The following is a 19,831-nucleotide window of genomic DNA, read 5'->3' on the forward strand; positions in this document are numbered from 1 at the left end:
TCAGAGTGAAGTCTGGTTCAGAGCCGCTGCTGCTGAAATGACCGGGGGTGTCAGATTCACGCTCACTTATTTTATAAAACAGCAGTTTGGGAGGCTGTCCAGCTTTCTGCCGGTACCAGCTTAGATCATCATCAACTCCCGTGCTGGCTGTACAGCTCAGAGAGACAGTCTGTCCCAGATCAACAGACTTGGATACAGGGGACTGAGTCACAGCTGGAGTGGCTGTTGATCCTGCAAGAAAAACATAATTTTGATACTGTAGGGTAAAACATACAGTATGAAGACGCACAATGTTCAACTTCAAACTCACGAAGCAATAATCTTTCTCTAAGTGTAGTGATGATAATGGAGCATCAGCTGTATTCGCAAGGCAGAAAACCCAATTTAACAGTGAACATGTCATGACATAAATTCACAACGTCTCACCTTGAAGTCCGAACATCAGTGTGATTAGCAGTGGAATCAGTAACATTGCCATTATGCGTTATCTCACTCTGTCAAAGAAGACTGTACAGACTTGACTCAGTGGCAGGTCTTAAACTGGTCTAGGAGCAGTGATGCACAGCAGCCATTCAAAATACATCCTTCGTAGGCAAACAAATACCTGTGTATGTGAAAGGAGGGAAGATGTTTGACAGATTCGAAGGAAAATTATTTGTCTGTGTGCATACTTCAGTCAGTGACATGTCGAACATTCCCTTTATACATTTGTTGACATCAATACACACCTACACAGGCACTTATTTGGTTTGATTTGATAGAATACTCATTACATGAACAAACTCTTTTATATTATCTGAAGTATTTCACACTGAGGTGTATTAACTTTAAAGTGGCAGCCAAAAACTGGTTTAGTTGTATTGTATATTTCAATTCAGTTTTGTGGTATGAGTATCACTATTGTGTTGTATGGATGTGTCATATATGGATGTTATGTATTTACTGTTTTGTGAAAGAAGTGTTCATACAGTATGTCAGTCTGAACCACTATAGTACAGGTTTGATGTCAATTTCAATTATCTCATTATCCCATTATGAATATACACCTCTACTAGCATTATAGAGCTATGCTTTTTGTAGTCTATATTGCACAGAATACAGTGTGCAAAGTCATGAAAATTATCTGAATGATTTCATATTGAAATTTTGTGGATTATATGGATCCTGACACAAACTTAAGAAGAATGTTACTACATATCTCAATTCAGATTATTGTCACATGTCAGTATTGTGTTTTATGTGTTTGTCATATATGGGTGTTGTGTGCTCATTGTTGTGTGAAGGAGGTTTTTGTACGGCGTCTTAACCAGCTTCAATCACTGTGGTACACATTTGGTGGAGGAACCAAACTCATCCTAAAGAGTAAGTCTGAATTCTTTACTAATCTTTTAAAACTGGACAGAATATGAAATCATTGAATTGATGGATTTAAAAAAAAATAAAAATACTCACTCATGAAGAATATTTATTTCAAGTATAAAGGAAAAATGAAACAGATGTACTACTGTAGAAAAAATCCTCTCATATTGACAATCATTTTAAAAAATATTACTTGAAATGTCAGTGAAAAGTATTTTTGGGTGCAAATGTAAACATCATTGGTGTGGATTGATTGATTACATATGTGTGTGTGTGTGTGTGTGTGTGTGTGTGTGTGTGTGTGTGTGTGTGTGTGTGTGTATTTACTAGGCTAGTTACTGAATAATACAGCAATCATATTACATATACAATACATTTGACAAGAAAAAATATTATCTATATACCTCAGAAATGTGTAGGAAGGTAAAAGGCAATTCTGATTTCAATATCATAATAATAATAATAATATTTAGCAAAAGTTGAAATAAATTAACAATGGCTGATGATGCCATCTGTTTAAATAACAGGATGTAAGAGAGAAAAAGACCCTTTAAAGTAGTTAGAAGACATCAGATTATGTTACTGCATTTGAGTCATTCAGTGGATTGTGTTGCTGTTTACTTTAAAGTAGGTAATTGTTCATCTGTAAAGGATTACATTATGAAATTAACTTTACCGACCTGGTTTACCATGCACACAGCCAAGATCCTGTAGTACTAAAGTTTGTCATTTAACATAAATATCACTTTTACAGCTGTCTCCTCTATAGTAGAAGTTAAGTTCATTCTTGGTTTATGTTCCCAACTTTCCCAACATAGTGTTCCATTTACATAATCTTTACTGTAGTGCTGTACTTTGTTGTTTCAGTCAGTGAAAAGTCAAGTCAGTCAATCAGTTATGAGTGAGTTTAATCAGGTCAGTTCGTCAATCGGTTCAATATCTTTGATAATCAATATTCTGTAATGGATTACAGTGTTAAACTAACCTTCCCCTGCCTGTGTACCTGCACACAGCCAACATACTGCAGTGTTAAACTCTGTCATTCAGCATAACTGCCACCTGTCCAGCTGTGTGTTGTACAGCAGCAGTGAATCTCCTCCTTGTGTCTCTCTGCTCTCCCTCCAGCCGGCCCCATGGTCAGGCCCTCAGTCTCTCTGCTTCCCCCCTCCTCTGAGCAGCTCTCTGGGGGCTCGGCCACGCTGGCCTGCCTGCTGACCGGCTACTCTCCTCAGGGAGCCGTGGTGAGCTGGGAGGTGGACGGTACAGAGGTGACAGAGGGGGTCCTGACCAGCTCAGAGGAGGAGAAGAGCGGACGCTACAGCAGCAGCAGCACCCTGACCCTGAGCCAGGACCGCTGGATGGAAGGAGAGCTGTACTCCTGCAGGGTGCTCCATCATGACCACACCCAGACCCAGTCCCTCCGCAGGAGCCGGTGTGAGGGCTAGGGGGTCTGGAGGAAGACCAGAACAGGAGCAGGAACAACACACCTGCTACTCTCATCAATAGAGATTTTAATGTTAGAGTCAGTTAAAGCTTTGTGGAATAGAGAACCACACTGCTATATAGTGTTGGACAACAACAGCTTGGAGAGTAGTGTGTGTAGCTAAGCTGCTAGATGTGAGTGTGCTTGATAACTGTCATGTTGATGATTGATGTTTTGCTAATAAAGCTTGTTCTGATAAATAACATGATGAACTGTATCAGTCATTACCTTTATGGACAGCACTCAAAAATTAAATGGTTTTATAGTTTCTGTTGATACCCAGCATCTCCTCTCTATGGAAAATCAACATCTTGGGATGTAAATGATCATGCAAATCTTATTTTCACTTCCTTTTTTGACTGGGAATGAACTAAAAATCAACTCTAAAATAAAGTTCACTTTGTGAGAGGCTAACATGGTCTAAGAAAATATTTGGAAACGTTTTACACTAAAATTACCTCAACAGTTGTGAATTATGAAATGTGCCTATATATTTAGAGAATATAATGGTTGCACTTGGTGAGGTTACTGGTCAGACTCAGCTCTGTGTTCAGTGGTCTGTGTCAGAGTCTCTTCCCCTTCAGCAGCTGCAGTCGGTTCCTGCTGTAACAGCTCAGTGTCTATGCAGTCTGACTGAGGGAGGTTTTTGTACGACTCCAAATCACTGTGTGCACAGTGCATCATTGTTTAATAAGAAGGTACTCTCACAGTAATAAACTGCTGCATCTTCAGCCTGAGCTCCACTGATGGTCAAATTGAAGTCAGTCCCGGTTCCACTGCCACTAAACCGAGCTGGTGCTCCTGATTCAAGTGTTTTCACATATTGTATTAGGAGCTTAGGAGCCTCTCCAGATTTCTGTTGATACCAGAACATAGCCTCATCTCCATCATCATATGTAAAAACAGCTGGGTTGGTTTTACAGGTCATAGTGACAGTGGATCCTGGAGTAAATGTCACTACTGGAGGCTGAGTCACAGTCACCTGACTGCTGGATCCTGCAGACAAAAACACAACATTCATTTATCAGCAGAATTAAATACCCCACTTTCCTTAAACATACAAGTCAGGTTTCTACTCTGTTTAATAGCACAACATATGGTTACATCAGGTCCTGTTTGACATGTATATAGATAATAGTAATGTGAGGGTGCAATCATCTATGTTTTTGAAATATGAAATGACTATCAGTGGGAAAACGGTTGAACATACGGTTGCTGTATTCTAGGAGGGGTAAAACCTCACCAACCGCCTCATGAAAAGTTGAGTTTCTCTGGGGATGTGAGTTTAAAACTGCCTGTTGAAAAGTGTCTTCCAGTATGTTTCAGTATTATCTCGAGTCACTGTGGTTCTGCTTGATGACACTTGTGTTCCAGGGCCAGAGTGCTGTGTTCAGTGGACCAGTTATCCAGATCACAGTCTCTTCCCTAAGCCTCAGCACCTGCAGCAGGCCGTTTTCAATGCAGTCAAACTGAAGGAGGTTTTTGTACGGCTCAAAATCACTGTGTGAACACTCCGTCAGCATGTACACCAAGACAGTAGTAATCTCCAACATCTTCAGCTTGAACACCACTGATGGTTAGAGTGTAGTGAGAACCAGATCTACTGCCACTGAATCTAGATGGAGTTCCTGAGTTGGGAGTTGATGCTTGGTATATAAGAAGTTTGGTAACCTGTCCAGGTTTCTGAAGGTACCAGCTGAGATCAGCACCAATATCTGAACTCCCTGTGGCGCTAATGGACACAGTCCCTCCAAGACTAACAGACTTGGATTTGTCAGACTGAGTCAGAAATTTGTTGGCAGAAGACTCTGAAATAAGAAGTGAAATGTGAGTCAGTATGGAACAGCAGTGTAGATTATAATAGTGAGAAGAGAGAAATATAAAGCAGATTTGAAGTAAAAGACAAGTGGAGGGATAGGAATTGCACCACACATAAAAATATCAGAACAATGTTAGATATATGTTCAAAAATTCTCACCCTGACTCAGGAAACCCAACATGACAAGCAGAGCGATTGGCAACTTCATCCTGATGCAGTTTTAGGTGAGAGTGCATGAAAACAGTTCAGACTTGCTGTGACATAAGCATTTAAACTCTGGGGAGCAGTGATGCATAAAAGTCATGCAAAATACATCGTAAGTAGGCAAACACACACCTGTTCCTGTGAAACAGAAAAGGGAGAGGTGAGGTGGAGTGAGAGCACATCCCTTCCTGGGATTTGTTGGACTGTTCAATAGTTCATCTAGAAAATTTTGGCTTTCTGATCTACTTTTTCTCTGCTGTTTCTCTTTCATTACAAACTATAAGCTGTCTGTCCTTTTTACTCCATTCTTGTCCATATGTCCATATCAAACTGAAAAGAGCCCACCTCCCCCAGCAGCTTTTGGTTAACTTCTACCGTTGCACCACAGAAAGCATTATTACCTATTGTACAACAGCGTGTTACACCAGCTGCACTGCTGCCGACCAGAAAGACCTGCAGCAGGTACTCAAGACGGCCCAGCATATCATCGGGGCACAACTCCCGGACCTGGAGGAAATCTACATGAGCCGCTGCTACCAGAAGGCCCTTAGCATCATCAGGGATCCAACTCATCCCAGACACTGCTTGTTTGTTCCTGTACCATCTGGCAAACATTGCAGGTCCATATATGCCTCAACAACCAGACTAAAAAACTGTTTCTTCTCCAAAGCAGTTAACTCCCCCCCAATGAAGACTGCAACCCCCCAACTGTGTTCTTCTCATGATCATGGACTGTTCAATCAATATTTCAAAAAGATTATCCTGACTCAAATGCGTGATGCCATCAAGCAATATTTTTCAGAGCTCCTCGGAATGACAAGCTAAAATATCTCAGACATTTAGTTATTTTTTTATACCAAAATGAGCTCAAAAGTTCTGAATTATGAAATGTTCCTATATATTTAGAGAATATAATGGTTGTGCTTGGTGAGGTTACTGGTCAGACTCAGCTCTGTGTTCAGTGGTCTGTGTCAGAGTCTCTTCCCCTTCAGCAGCTGCAGTCGGTTCCTGCTGTAACAGCTCAGTGTCTATGCAGTCTGACTGAGGGAGGTTTTTGTACGACCCCAAATCACTGTGTGAACAGAGCATCTCTGTTTATTAGGTGGAAACTCTGACAGTAATAAACTGCTGCATCTTCAGCCTGAACTCCAGTGATGGTCAAATTGAAGTCAGTCCCAGTTCCACTGCCACTAAACCGAGCTGGTGTTCCTGATTCAAGTTGATTCACAAGTTTTATTAGGAGCTTAGGAACCTCTCCAGATTTCTGTTGATACCAGGACATAATATAATTTCCATCATCATCTGTAAAAACAGCTATGTTGGTTTTACAGCTCATAGTGACAGTGGATCCTGGAGTAAATGTCACTACTGGAGGCTGAGTCACAGTCACCTGACTGCTGGATCCTGCAAACAAAAACACAACATTCATTTATCAGCAGAAATAAATGACAGAAAAGGCAGCACACTGTGTTTGATATTTTGCTGAGTAAATGAACCTGTAAAACAGCAGCAGGCCAGCGTCCAGATGAGGATGGTGATGAGAGTCATGGTGGTTGTGGTTTCTGCTGTGTTGAGTGACAGATCTGAGTCCTGCAGTGTTGAACTCACAGGACTATAAACCTTCTCAGTTCACTGGAGGATCAGCTGACAATGCAAAGTCTCAGTATGAAAATTCTCCATTTGAAGAGTGAAAGGAATATCAATTTGTATTCTCTAATACTTTGGAAAAGGAATATCAGTTTTTTCACGTTTCCCAATAGATCTAAATATACAGTACAACACTTTAACTGACATCAATAGAGCTACATTATCCTTTAATTTACATGTATTTCTTTATATTATTAAAATTATTTCACAAATAATGTTTATGGATATACAGTAAGTTGAGGACAGAAACTTTAGTAGAAATTTTGCCGTGTATCTTAATTCATGTTATTGTGGTATCTTTATCAGTGTTGGGCTGTACATGTTTGTCACATATGAGTGTTGTGTGTTCACTGTTGTGTGAAGGAGGTTTTTGTACGGCGTCTTAACCAGCTTCAATCACTGTGGAACACGTTTGGTGGAGGAACCAAACTCATCCTAAAAAGTAAGTCTGAATTCTCTGCTGATCTTTGAAAATGGCATTTAGAATATAATTGCTGAAAACTGATGAAATGTAAAACTGTTCCTCATGAAGAATATTACTGTTTTATATAGCTAAAATAACAAGAGTAAACTTTGCTGTTGATGTTAACATACTTCATTTATAATTTTGAGATGAAATTTACATTTACAACAGGGAGTAATTTATCTTGAACAACAGATAATATGGCTTTTAATGTATTTCCCATCAGTGCTGGGGAGAAGTCTAACAGATTGCATGTAAAGGGAAGAAAAAATACTAATATAATTGGTTAGTCACAGGAAAAAACACACAGCAGTTAGACATAATTTTAAAAATTCTGTAATTTATTGAATAATTCTTTTTGAAGAAGAGACGATGTTTTTGCTACAATATTATGATAACAAACATTTAGCATATCTTTATAAAAGAAGTCGATGACACTGCCAATAATGATAATAGTTTTAGTTAAATCAGTGTGAAAAAAGTTGATGAGTTAATTCATATGGACTTTGTAAATAATTTAATGATAATAAATTTGTTGAAAAAACAGTTTGATAAGTGGAGTAAATTCTGTTAACTTCATGCTTGATTTATCTCGAAAGTAAAGTAATGAAAAAGTATCTGAAAGTAATAATTTTGCATTGCCGAGTTTGAATATTTCAGTAGGTTACATTACTGATTACTATTTTAACTATATAATAAATAATCTGGAATGGATGACGCTCTCCAAAAACATTCCCACTACTTTGTGCTGTATTTTGTTGTTTCAGTCCATTCTCATTTCTGAAGCTGTATCTTCTCTAGTTGATAATCAATATTCTGTGATGGATTACAGTGTTAAACTAACCTTCCCCTGCCTGTGTACCTGCACACAGCCAACATACTGCAGTGTTAAACTCTGTCATTCAGCATAACTGCCACCTGTCCAGCTGTGTGTTGTACAGCAGCAGTGAATCTCCTCCTTGTGTCTCTCTGCTCTCCCTCCAGCCGGCCCCATGGTCAGGCCCTCAGTCTCTCTGCTTCCCCCCTCCTCTGAGCAGCTCTCTGGGGGCTCGGCCACGCTGGCCTGCCTGCTGACCGGCTACTCTCCTCAGGGAGCCGTGGTGAGCTGGGAGGTGGACGGTACAGAGGTGACAGAGGGGGTCCTGAGCAGCTCAGAGGAGGAGAAGAGCGGACGCTACAGCAGCAGCAGCACCCTGACCCTGAGCCAGGACCGCTGGATGGAAGGAGAGCTGTACTCCTGCAGGGTGCTCCATCATGACCACACCCAGATCCAGTCCCTCCACAGGAGCCGGTGTGAGGGCTAGGGGGTCTGGAGGAAGCCCAGAACAGGAGCAGGAACAACACACCTGCTACTCTCATCAATAGAGATTTTAATGTTAGAGTCAGTTAAAGCTTTGTGTAATAGAGAACCACACTGCTATATAGTGCTGGACAACAACAGCTTGGAGAGTAGTGTGTGTAGCTAAGCTGCTAGATGTGAGTGTGCTTGATAACTGTCATGTTGATGATTGATGTTTTGCTAATAAAGCTTGCTCTGATAAATAACATGATGAACTGTATCAGTCATTACCTTTATGGACAGCACTCAAAAATTAAATGGTTTTATAGTTTCTATTGATACCCAGCATCTCCTCTCTGTGGAAAATGAACATCTTGGGATGTAAATGATCATGCAAATCTTATTTTCACTTCCTTTTTTGACTGGGAATGAACTAAAAATCAACTCTAAAATAAAGTTCACTTTGTGAGAGGTTAACATGGTCTAAGAAAATATTTGGAAACGTTTTACACTAAAATTACCTCAACAGTTCTGAATTATGAAATGTTCCTATATATTTAGAGAATATAATGGTTGTGCTTGGTGAGGTTACTGGTCAGACTCAGCTCTGTGTTCAGTGGTCTGTGTCAGAGTCTCTTCCCCTTCAGCAGCTGCAGTCGGTTCCTGCTGTAACAGCTCAGTGTCTATGCAGTCTGACTGAGGGAGGTTTTTGTACGACTGCAAATCACTGTGTGAACACACCATCTCTGTTTATTAGGTGGGCACTCTGACAGTAATAAACTGCTGCATCTTCAGCCTGGACTCCACTGATGGTCAAATTGAAGTCAGTCCTGGTTCCGCTGCCACTAAACCGAGCTGGTGTTCCTGATTCAAGTTGATTCGCATATTTTATTAGGAGCTTAGGAGTCTCTCCAGATTTCTGTTGATACCAGAACATGCCCTCATCTCCATCATCATCTGTAAAAACAGCTGGGTTGGTTTTACAGGTCAGAGTGGCAGTGGATCCTGGAGTAAATGTCACTACTGGAGGCTGAGTCACAGTCACCTGACTGTTGGATCCTGCAGACAAAAACACAACATTCATTTATCAGCAGAAATAAATGACAGAAAAGGCAGCACACTGTGTTTGATATGTTGCTGAGTAAATGAACCTGTAAAACAGCAGCAGGCCAGCGTCCAGATGAGGATGGTGATGAGAGTCATGGTGGTTGTGGTTTCTGCTGTGTTGAGTGACAGATCTGAGTCCTGCAGTGTTGAACTCACAGGACTATAAACCTTCTCAGTTCACTGGAGGATCAGCTGACAATGCAAAGCCTCCTCTCTATGGAAATGATCTCTCTGCTCTCAACACACTGAAGGCAATGTGGGACACAAAATCAGGAGGAAATACTGCTTGGACATAAACTGGCCAAAATAATGGGAACACCAGTTTCCCATAAAACATGAAAGAACTGTTATGTTTGTTAGCAAAACCTGCACCGCCTATTCTTAATCTGATTATCTACGCTGTTCCATGACTTTCAATTCACATGAAACTTTTAGATTATGGCCTGTTTTTTTGATGAGCATGACAATTAATCATAATTGACTGGTCATCATATTTTTATCAAATAAGGGAATTGTGGCACAAATATATTACTGTAAAACTGTATTATAATGAGTACGTTTGTGTATTTCCTTATAATATATTGATTAGGAGAAATGCCCACTTGATCATCCCAATATCATATCTACTCTTTTCCATTCCATTTTCCTTCATCATCCACGTCAGGTTTCTACTCTGTTTAATAGCACAAGGGATGGTTATATCAGGTCCTGTGTGTTGGTAAAACCTTTTTAATTTCTTGTGACATGTACATACAAAATATGAGGGTGCAATCATCTATATTTTTGAAATTTTGAGTGACAAGTGTGAATTTATTTATTCATTTATTTATCTATTATATAAGCACCTTGGAAGAAAATCTCTTATTTCAGAGTCAGAAAAGTTGTTGGCAGAAGACTCTGAAATAAGAAGTGAAATATGAGTCAGTATGGAACAGCAGTAAGAGAGAAATATAAAGCAGATTAGAAGTAAAAAACAAGTGGACGGATAGGAATTGCACCACACATATAAATATCAGAACAACGTTAGATATCTGTTCAAAAATTCTCACCCTGACTCAGGAAACCCAACATGACAAGCAGAGCGATTGGCAACTTCATCCTGATGCAGTTTTAGGTGAGAGTGCATGAAAACAGTTCAGACTTGCTGTGACATAAGCATTTAAACTCTGGGGAGCAGTGATGCATAAAAGTCATGCAAAATACATCGTAAGTAGGCAAACACACACCTGTTCCTGTGAAACAGAAAAGGGAGAGGTGAGGTGGAGTGAGAGCACATCCCTTCCTGGGATGTTCAGTAGTTCAATAAAAAACTTTTCACTTTGTGGTCTACTTTTTCTCTGCTGTTTCAAACTAAGGCTCTGTTGTCCTTTTTACTCCATTCTTGTCCATATTGCTTTGTGTCTGTAAACTGATCCAGGGCGTCCCCTGCTGGCCAAACTGGACCAAACTCATCCTAAAACGTATCAACTGTTTACTGCTCATTGAAACCTGATTATGTAATCATTTAATTGATAGATTTTTAAAAAAAAAATGCTTTTAAAACTTTTGACTTTGTGGTCTACTTTTTCTCTGCTGTTTCTCTGTCATTGCAAACTAATGGGCTGTATGTCCTTTTTACTCCATTCTTGCTGTTCAAGACTTGTACCCATAAATTGACCCAGGGCGTCCTCTGCTGCCAGCAAACCGCATTCACAGCCACTCCACTTTGAGACTAGATTGTATTGATTTTAGATTCCTTCCTTATTTCCATAGGTCATTTTGATAATCCAGAGGGTTTACTTGGGCTATTGAGAAAAGAGACATAAGGGAAATAGACATTTAAGCGGACAGGGCAGGGATATCGGCCAAGTGGAGGGTAAGCTCACCTAACCTCAGTGTATCCACCTTTTTATTTTCGGTATTTGGTTTATCTCACCTGTTTAGGTTAACATTTATCTTTATCTTTAAATTTTTAGTAGCCTATATTAACAATATGGTAAACTACGCAGTATTAAACTGATGTAATTTACATTAAGTTTGGGGTTTTTAAGAAAAAAGCAGCATAGGTTGATATTTTTCTGTAAGTAGAATTGCTTTATGTTTATATTGCTGGTTGTTGGCTTTATTGACCCCCTTTTTATTCTTTAGGCTGCCGAATAAAGAATGTATACCCTAACCCTAACCCAAGGCCTGAATAAGCCATTGCAGAAAAGTTTCATCCGATACAATATTTGAATACATGTACATAGAAAACAACATATCACAGTTCTGGGGCCAGTTGCATAAAGACAGATTATTCAGGTCTTTCCAAAAAACAGATTTGCCGTCATTTGTGAAACAGCTTCAGTATTTAAACTTCCCACTCACAGTTAGGCCGACTCGTTGCCATAACAACACAGTAGCCAGGGGGGAGGTGGCTATCTTTCCTACCTCAAAATAAGTCTTAATTAGCCTAGTCCAACCTGAGAATCTAAGACCAGTTTAAGGCTTAGACTAGTCTTAAACTAGCTTTATGCAACTGGCCCCTGTACAGTCCAAGGAGGTTCTATAGTCCACAAAACCGTCATTTTTATCACCTGCTGCACGGAACGTTGACCGGCGGAGCTCTCTGATTGGTCTGGCGTCTTTCAAACTCCTCCCACCCTCGCAACGGCTCGGGAGAGTCGACGGCCAGGCAGCAGCAGGAGCTTTCGGGCAAGTTTTCAAATTACGGGTTAGTAAAATCACGTCTTGGGTTGATATAAATCGTTCAAACATCAGCACGGTATTACATTTCGTTTCCATACTGTGTGTTTTGTGTAGACCACAGGTTCAGAGAGGCCCGAAGATGTTTGCTCAGCTGAAGGACCGCTACGGGACTCTGCTGTATGAGAAGAACTTTGTGACTGATCAGTTGGCAACGCTGGAGCAAAAAACGGGAGTTAAGAGAGAATATATCGCCTTGGGTACGTTGAAAGTAAAGAAAAGTGGTGAAACGTGCTTTCATTCTTGTATAGAGAGACTGGAGATGAGACTGGTCTTGCCCGGGTCACCATGTTGGACCTTCGTTATGTAAGGTCCCCCGGCCAACCAGCTCAGCACATTCTCCTCTAAAGCTAACGCTACAGTTGGTCAGTTGGTTATCTTGCTTCGCTCACAAGCAAACTGCAGATTATGAATTACTTTAGGAAACTGCAAGTGGTTCTGCAGTCACAAGTCACACAAACTGACTGTTGCAGGAGTAGCCTACCCTAGCACTTTCATTTCACTACTGTACGGTTTCATATCCTGTAATATTGCTGGATCATTTTATTACCCTCTTCAGATTTGAATGCCAAAGTTCATTAAACTCAGGCCTTTATGATACTAGATTAGAGTCACTTGGTATATAGTCCGTTCCCACACCCATATCAGAATATTACTTGTGATTAAACTGCTTCTAATTTGCCAGTGCCAACAGATGGTCCCAGGGGTATTTTTAACGTGTCCTGAAATATCCTGAGCAAGGCTGAGATGGAGGAAGACTCTAGGATGACCAGTCAGCTCCTGTCTGCTCTGTTAGCTTTGGAGAGTTGTCTTGACACTGCTCTGTAATCAGCTTGTGTAGTTGAAATCTTTTTTAGTCTTCATTTGTTCTTTGCTACTAGGGATTGTAGCTATAGCCCCTCAACCAGGAAAACATGTTGGCCTGTGTGACCTATATTCAAACCCATTGTCTTTAGATCAAAATTGATCCACACAGCTGTATGGATCACATGCTTCACTTGGTTTGCACCCTAAGTCTGATGTTCATTTAAATGGCCCTTGTCGAGGACGCAGAAGATGTGACATTCTGTGGATGTTGAACGCTACATGTGAAATTCTCTGTGTTGTGTGTGTGTTTAGCTGCCCCTTATCAGACCTGGGTCACCTGGGAGTGTTAGCAAATAATCCTTAGGGGGTTTTCCTGCTTGTTGGGGTTTCCTCCCACATGTAGGACAGCAGAGCGAATTGGGAGATCGCCCCTGATCCTGAGGACTCTTCAAGGTTCATCAAACCCACTGTGTCCTTTCCCTGTCGAGATCAATAACGTATCACTTTAACAGGAAAATTCAGTTCACATTCAGTCAAAGTTGTCATTCACTATAGTTGTCTAAACCCTGTGGTAGTTTCTGATTGTACTGCCCTACAAACAAACACAACCAATCTAGTGCTCCAAACAAATGCAAAGTATTATATGCAAATGCTATTTGACTCATGTCTGTTCTGCATTTAGTAGAAGGGCGAACCACAGAGAGCTGTCAAATTATACCATAACCTGGGCTTTTGCCAGAACAGTCTTAAAAAACTTGGCCTGGTGACTGCAGTGTATGTAAGCAGTTTTTGGTCACTTAATATGTGAAGGGAAGAGGGGGCACTTTCCAAAGTCGAGGCCAACGGCTTGTGTGAAGAATTGCAACAGGCATTCATCGTAGGAGGACTTTAATGTTGGCTCACTGTAAAGTTTATGTTGTTTAGATGAGTAACCTCAAGTTCATGCTGACTCTCATGACACTCTAAAGTGTGAAGAGTAATGCCAACTAAGGTGTAAAAAGGCCTACGCTCCTCTGTAGATGCAGCCAGGCTCTGCTTGAGCGGCCACTGTTTGACTTCATAGTTTTATAACCAATATTTATCCCACACCTACTGTACCCTTAACATCAAATCATCACAACACCTACTGTTGTAAGCGGAATTGGGTGTTTCAGCTGAGTTGGAATTACTGTAACATTACTGTGAGTCATACTTGACATGGTTACACAACTGCCTTGCTGACTGTGATGGCCCTTACTTTTGTTTTCCTGCTCAAGAGGAGGACATGTGTTTTCATTTAAGGCTGTAAAATCGCTTCTACAGTATGGCACTTGGACTCGTGGGCCATTTTCTTAGAGCACTTCGAGAGTCGCTTACTGACAGAGTAGAGCTAGAAGAGATGGCCTGTAGGTTTTGAGATGGTTTTTCAGTTGACGGGTTTGGTAGTTATAGTCACAAAGATCTGTGTTTATGAACCTGCAGTCAAGGACAATAAAGCCTCAGGCAATGATTTCCCTATGCAAACCATTTGCTCTGCACTCTGCAGGCTGCAGTGTCAGGTTTTGTAAACAGTTCCTTCTTTTGTGTCTTGTCCCCTTTTTTTTTTTTTAACCAGTTTGACCAGTTCTGTCACCATTAGAGAGAAGTGGGCACTGCAGACTGGCAAACTGCACGCACATTTGAATATGAGCTGCGACCGACAAGCAAATGAGATGTAAAAAGTAGGTTGGGACAGTGTTAAAGGTCGACTCTTGTGCATTGGATACCCGTTTAACCTGGTGAATAAGTTTAGGCCATTTAAGTATCTCATGATAGTTGGATTTTATAGCAAAGGTTGAGTTTTGTATAGATTTGAATGGTCTGTGGCATTAGCTTATGCATCTACCCGGGGGTCGGCCTGCCATTCCTCTTGTCTTCTTTTTTTGCCTTAAACTTCTGCCTAAATATGTATGTGGAATCTTTCACTTACTTGAGGTCTACAGATCAGGATATTTCACATGGCCACGCTAGCTTTGAGGTTCTCTGTAGTATTATCTCCGTATTATAGCCCATCTCCTCCACCTAATGGATTTGAATATCAGTGTTTGAGTTTGGATTAGTGCTCCTCCTTATCCTGTTGTTGTACTATCCTGACATCCTGCTCTCTGACACGCTGCCTTCAGATTGATTTAATACGGCTTGACATTTGCACTTGTTTGTCAAATAGCTGGGAAACCTTGCACATTCCTCCCTGTCCCTCCTCCTCCTGTAACGCCAGCGCTGCTCCTCCTCTCTTCTTGTCCAGGTGTCGTGTGTTTAGCTGGACTGTATCTTCTCCTTGGACATGGGGCCTCACTCCTCTGCAACCTGATTGGCTTCGTCTATCCAGCCTATTTCTCGTATGTATGAAGTTTAGTTAATTTCAACAAATGTAAAAAAAAAAAAAAAAAAATGTATAGAAAAACAATGCATTTTAAAACATTGTAAAGGATGATGCATTAAAGTCAGACACGCATTTCCAGTGTAGTCTATGAATATAATTTTTAAAAATGTGGTAAATCAGTGACCTAAATGTTTATTTTTCTGAGTGTTTGGGTTTTTTTTTTTCTCGCCTCACTTCCATGACCCAAACATTCCTCACAATTCGGAAGGAGAGAGTGTATTTGAACCTTTTCTTTTGAATTGTACTTGAATGTTTTAAGGCTACTTAAATGCACCCAGCGGCTCAGACCCACAGCTGGAGACTTTTAATCTTGACCTTCTGTTGATTAGCTGACCTTAAACCTCCTTAATTGAACCTGTCCTCCTGTCCGCTCAGCATCAAAGCCATCGAGAGCAAAAACAAGGATGACGACACACAGTGGCTGACCTACTGGGTTGTCTATGGGGTCTTCAGCATCGTAGAGTCCTTCTCTGACATCTTCCTCTCCTGGTTCCCCTTTTACTATGCTGGCAAGGTAGTTAGACCTTTTTGTCTTTTCTTTTTTTTTTTAAAGCTGCATGGTAATTTTGCACATTGGCGGCTCCAAATGGCAGCGAGAGGTAACTGTTTGAAAAAATGTAAACTTCAATACCCAGAAGTCATGTAATGTGACAGTAAACTGCACACAGCGAGAGAGGCAAAATATCTAATGTGGTTGAGTTCAGTTTTCTCTGGACGGAGCACTCGCTTGCTGCTGTTAAAGAGACAGTTTGTATTTTGCTGCCAAGTTTGGAACTTTATCCGACACCAGAGTTTCATTTGAACAAATTGGGTGAATCTGCAGGTTCTCATTTAGGTGGGGTGGGATGCTCATTTCTGTTGCAGCCCCATTTTGTGATTTAGGATAATAAGACAGCTGCCTAGTGCAAAACTGTCAGCCATGCCATGTAGCTTCTTATGTCAATAGGATTTTTCATGATATTGAATTTGAAAATGACTTGGTGGGAAATATTTTGCCAATATACTGAAAATGTGAAGAATAGGATTAAAAAAAATGTATTATGCTGTGTAGTGAGTGATGGTAAAATGTACAAATCATTGAAAACAACATCAATGGGGTCTCTTAACAGTAGAAGTGTGTCAGCATTTTGGGTTCAGCATGGTTTAAATGTATATTTACTTTGCCGTGCAGCATGTTAAGGATCTTACTACATACTACAAGATACCGTATCGATAGTACCTGCTGCACCTACTGTCAGCATTGTGTGTTTTATTGAACAGATTTCAGACACAAAGAAAGAAAAGCAGACCCTTGGAACTAAAGATTAGCCACTTTAGGACATCAAGTTGCACCGCAGCATCAAGTCTAACATCTCTTTTCCACTCTCTCCGCAGTGCCTGTTCTTGATATGGTGTATGGCTCCAGTGCAGTGGAACGGTTCTAACCTTTTGTACAAGCGTGTGGTCCGACCTTTTTTCATGCAGCACCAGGCTACCATGGACAACGTGATCAACGATCTGAGCACCAAGGCTAAGAGCATGACAAAGAACGTCACCAAAGAGGGTGAGACACCTACACAACTATACATGCAAACACAGATGCATGCACATGCTGCAAAAACAGTGTTCTCTAGATAAACCTGCACATCACCCGTTTGATTCACACTTTTAAAAATATTTAAACCTTGTCAAACACACTCTATTGTCTTATGAACCTTTTATTTTCCTGTCTGCGAACATAACAGTATTTTTTCCTTCTGTTTTTATTCCGTCAGCTACTAATCTGGTCCTCAGCCATGACAAAGAACAGTGATGGGCAGATGAAGGCTACGTGTGAGTGTGTGTGTGGGTGGGTGAGTGATTGTACGCTTGTATGAGTGCATGTGTGTTTGTTGCTGTTTTTTGTTCCCCCCCATGACGAAAGATGATAATCGACCCCGTCATGCGGTGAAGTGAAGCTTCACGCTCCTGACGATGAATAAAAGCTTGTTTGTTTGTTCACATCAGTTTACTGCCAAGACTGCGATCTTTTATATGATCTCATCTTTTTGAGTACGTCAACGCTAAACTGAGCCATGCCGTCTGTCATCTCAACAGCCTTTTATTTCCCCCCCTTCCCTTTATCTCTCCTCCTGTCCATCTGCACTAGTCTGACAAAATAGGTGGGGAAAAGATTGTTGATCGCAAAAATGATTATTATACACCTGTGCTCTTCAGTAACACTGGAGATCAAGTAGCGGGTGGAGGAATGATCAATATTATTTAGGTGAATCTCTAATTTAACTGTTTGTGATCTGATAACATTACGGTTATAAAGGCAGGGTTCATTAAAACTTAAGTTCATAAAGAGCATAATCTCATCATGTTGTTAACCACAATGGCAACTTTTACCTGTGATTAGTGTCTCCATGTCTTCATGCTCTCGATGCCTTATTCTGTGTGTATTGGGTGAAGTCATGTGCCAAGCATTTCAAGTCTGATCAAGTGGGAAGGTTCTCACTTTATAAGTTTAACTGGAAGATTTCTATGTTTTGTTTTGTTTTGTAATGTCTTATTTTTGTCTCATAATGATGGAGTAATAAAACTGGAATCCTGATGAACTGAAGAGTGATGTCTTTGTGTTGGGCCTTAACTTAACTTAAAGCACTTTGAGCTGCATGTTGTGTATGAAAGGTGCTATACAAATAAAGCTTATTATTATTATTATTAACTTGGTCTTTCAGATTTGTTGCTGCTCCTGCTGCAGGTCCGCTCTCCATGCAGTGTCATTCTTCACAAAGTGGGAAATGGGATTTTATTTGGTCTGAATTATATTACATGCACCAGTGATTCCTCTAATTGTTTTTTTTTTTTTTTTGGGGGGGGGGGGGGGGGATTTTATAGCAGTGGTGAGCGGAGGAAATTATATTTCTGGGTCTATAGTACCCCTTGCTTTGGTTCTAGTTAATTTTGCAGCACCACACTGTTCTTATTTATATACTTTATCTGCAGTAATTGTAAATGTTGCCCAAATATCTGATTGTGTTTTGGGCAATATTAAAAGTTTCAAAAGCTCATTTCCAAAATGCTATATATCCATTTTCAAAAGAGGATCAGTTCTTCATTAAATTATCTAAAATATAGCACTATAGAGCTTCCACATTTCTTTAGATGTTTCTTAACTTTTCTTAGCATTCTTTTATCATGCATCATTTCGTTTAATTTTGTGCTATCCATCTTGCAGGTGTAGATGTCACTTTATTAAAGTAGATATTTAATTTTGGAATGAAACTCCTCAGTGTTATTTTGCATTTTATATAGCAGGCTAGAATCCACCAATGAGGATTTAATATAGGGGAAATACTGATGTCATGCACAATTTGTCACTGATCCTACACAAACTCTTACGCTTTTGACCTGTCACCTTAAAGTGCATTTAATGGTATTCAGACAGCCTAACAGCCCATGCTATAATTTGTGTTTGACTCTGCGTTCACGCTTGAGGGGCTCTGAATGGGAAACCCTTTGTATCTGTGCGCTGGATGTAATGCATGGGAAAATGGTGGACGGAGACGGGGCAATGGCCGCACACCGCCACAGGGAGAGGAAGGCACCCATCTGGAAATGGCTGCTGTGAAGATCTGTCTGCCGAGCGTTTGTTATATCCCTTCAGCCACTGTGGCCGATGGAAGTCAAGGGGTATTGATTTAACAGAAATGGGACACAGAAACCAATTATTGCATTGTGTGTGTGTGTGTGTGTGTGTGTGTAAGGCCTCATATTGAGTGCAGAGCCTGTAATGGTTGTGTACTGCAGGAGAACAGCTGGAGAGAGAAGCCTCGGGGGGGGAACAGAGAGGGGAAAGGAGTGATGTGGAGTTAGACATGTCACACACACTGATTTTTAGCTATTTTTCCTATTGCAAGGCGCCTCTGTTGATCAATCACGAGGCTTAACTTGTTTTCAGGTTCACAATTCTGTCCACTTCCAAGCTGACTGCTTGCATAATGTTTTTCTCCTAACCAACCCTACATTATCCGGTTGACCCCAGATTTTCTGTTAATTATTTCCACCACAAAAACAATCAATACTACTTCTAATCAAGCTGTCTGCTTGTCTGACCATCAGTGCATTGTTTGTAATCCTGCACTTCCCGCGGCTCACCGACAGAGGGAGACAGACGCAAGGCTGGCCTGCTGTTTTGTCTGGTTGGTGAGTCATACTGTGAATCCGTCACGTACAGACAAACACAGCTCAAACAAGGCCTGGTCTCACTCGACTAACAGGCCTTTATTCTCACCAAGGTGGGGCTCGCTCACTCACACGGGCGCCTCAAATCGCGAAATTAACCGAAATCGGCGACATTTGCAGAATTCAGTGGATACAGGGTGTGGATTTCTCTCACACATCCTCTTATTGGGCTATTTTACTTCCTGGTTTATCGATCGTGTGTGCACCCTGTGATCTCTCTCCTCCTGGATGGAAGACTGATTTCTTGGACCCAGAGGGCTGCAGCTCACAGTTTGATGTACTGTTTGTCTTCCTGCCTTCTGGTCAGGCCTTGTCCGTGGCGCTGAAAC

The 19,831-nt window shown here is 40.8% G+C and overlaps 1 protein-coding gene and 1 gene segment (V, D, J or C); both read left to right on the top strand.

Moving 5' to 3' along the window:
* LOC139924764 (Ig kappa chain V-III region MOPC 63-like) overlaps positions 1 to 8,525 on the top strand; it is a 48,271-nt gene extending 39,746 nt beyond the window's left edge. The window contains 1 exon segment of the V gene segment in view: positions 7,960 to 8,525. Within this exon segment, the coding sequence occupies positions 7,960 to 8,279 (320 nt within the window).
* A 3,465-nt stretch (positions 8,526 to 11,990) lies between these two features.
* Positions 11,991 to 17,872, top strand: LOC139924790 (receptor expression-enhancing protein 6). Its single transcript, XM_071915941.2, has 6 exons — positions 11,991 to 12,053; positions 12,143 to 12,285; positions 15,156 to 15,249; positions 15,669 to 15,807; positions 16,668 to 16,836; positions 17,048 to 17,872. Exons 2-6 carry the CDS (start codon positions 12,168 to 12,170, stop codon positions 17,083 to 17,085), a joined length of 558 nt encoding a protein of 185 aa, XP_071772042.1. The 5' UTR covers positions 11,991 to 12,053; positions 12,143 to 12,167; the 3' UTR covers positions 17,086 to 17,872.
* The last annotated feature ends 1,959 nt before the right edge of the window (positions 17,873 to 19,831 follow it).

Source organism: Centroberyx gerrardi, chromosome 17 (genome assembly GCF_048128805.1).
Source record: "Centroberyx gerrardi isolate f3 chromosome 17, fCenGer3.hap1.cur.20231027, whole genome shotgun sequence".
Classification (NCBI taxonomy): domain Eukaryota; kingdom Metazoa; phylum Chordata; class Actinopteri; order Beryciformes; family Berycidae; genus Centroberyx; species Centroberyx gerrardi.

Bases quoted from the DNA above. Each gene is read 5' to 3' on its own strand.
- LOC139924790 (XM_071915941.2), top strand. From the start codon at position 12,168: ATGTTTGCTCAGCTGAAGGACCGCTACGGGACTCTGCTGTATGAGAAG. The intron at 12,286-15,155 runs GTACGTTGAAAG...CTTCTTGTCCAG, and splicing joins GAGAGAATATATCGCCTTGG to GTGTCGTGTGTTTAGCTGGA. The intron at 16,837-17,047 runs GTGAGACACCTA...TTATTCCGTCAG, and splicing joins AAAGAACGTCACCAAAGAGG to CTACTAATCTGGTCCTCAGC.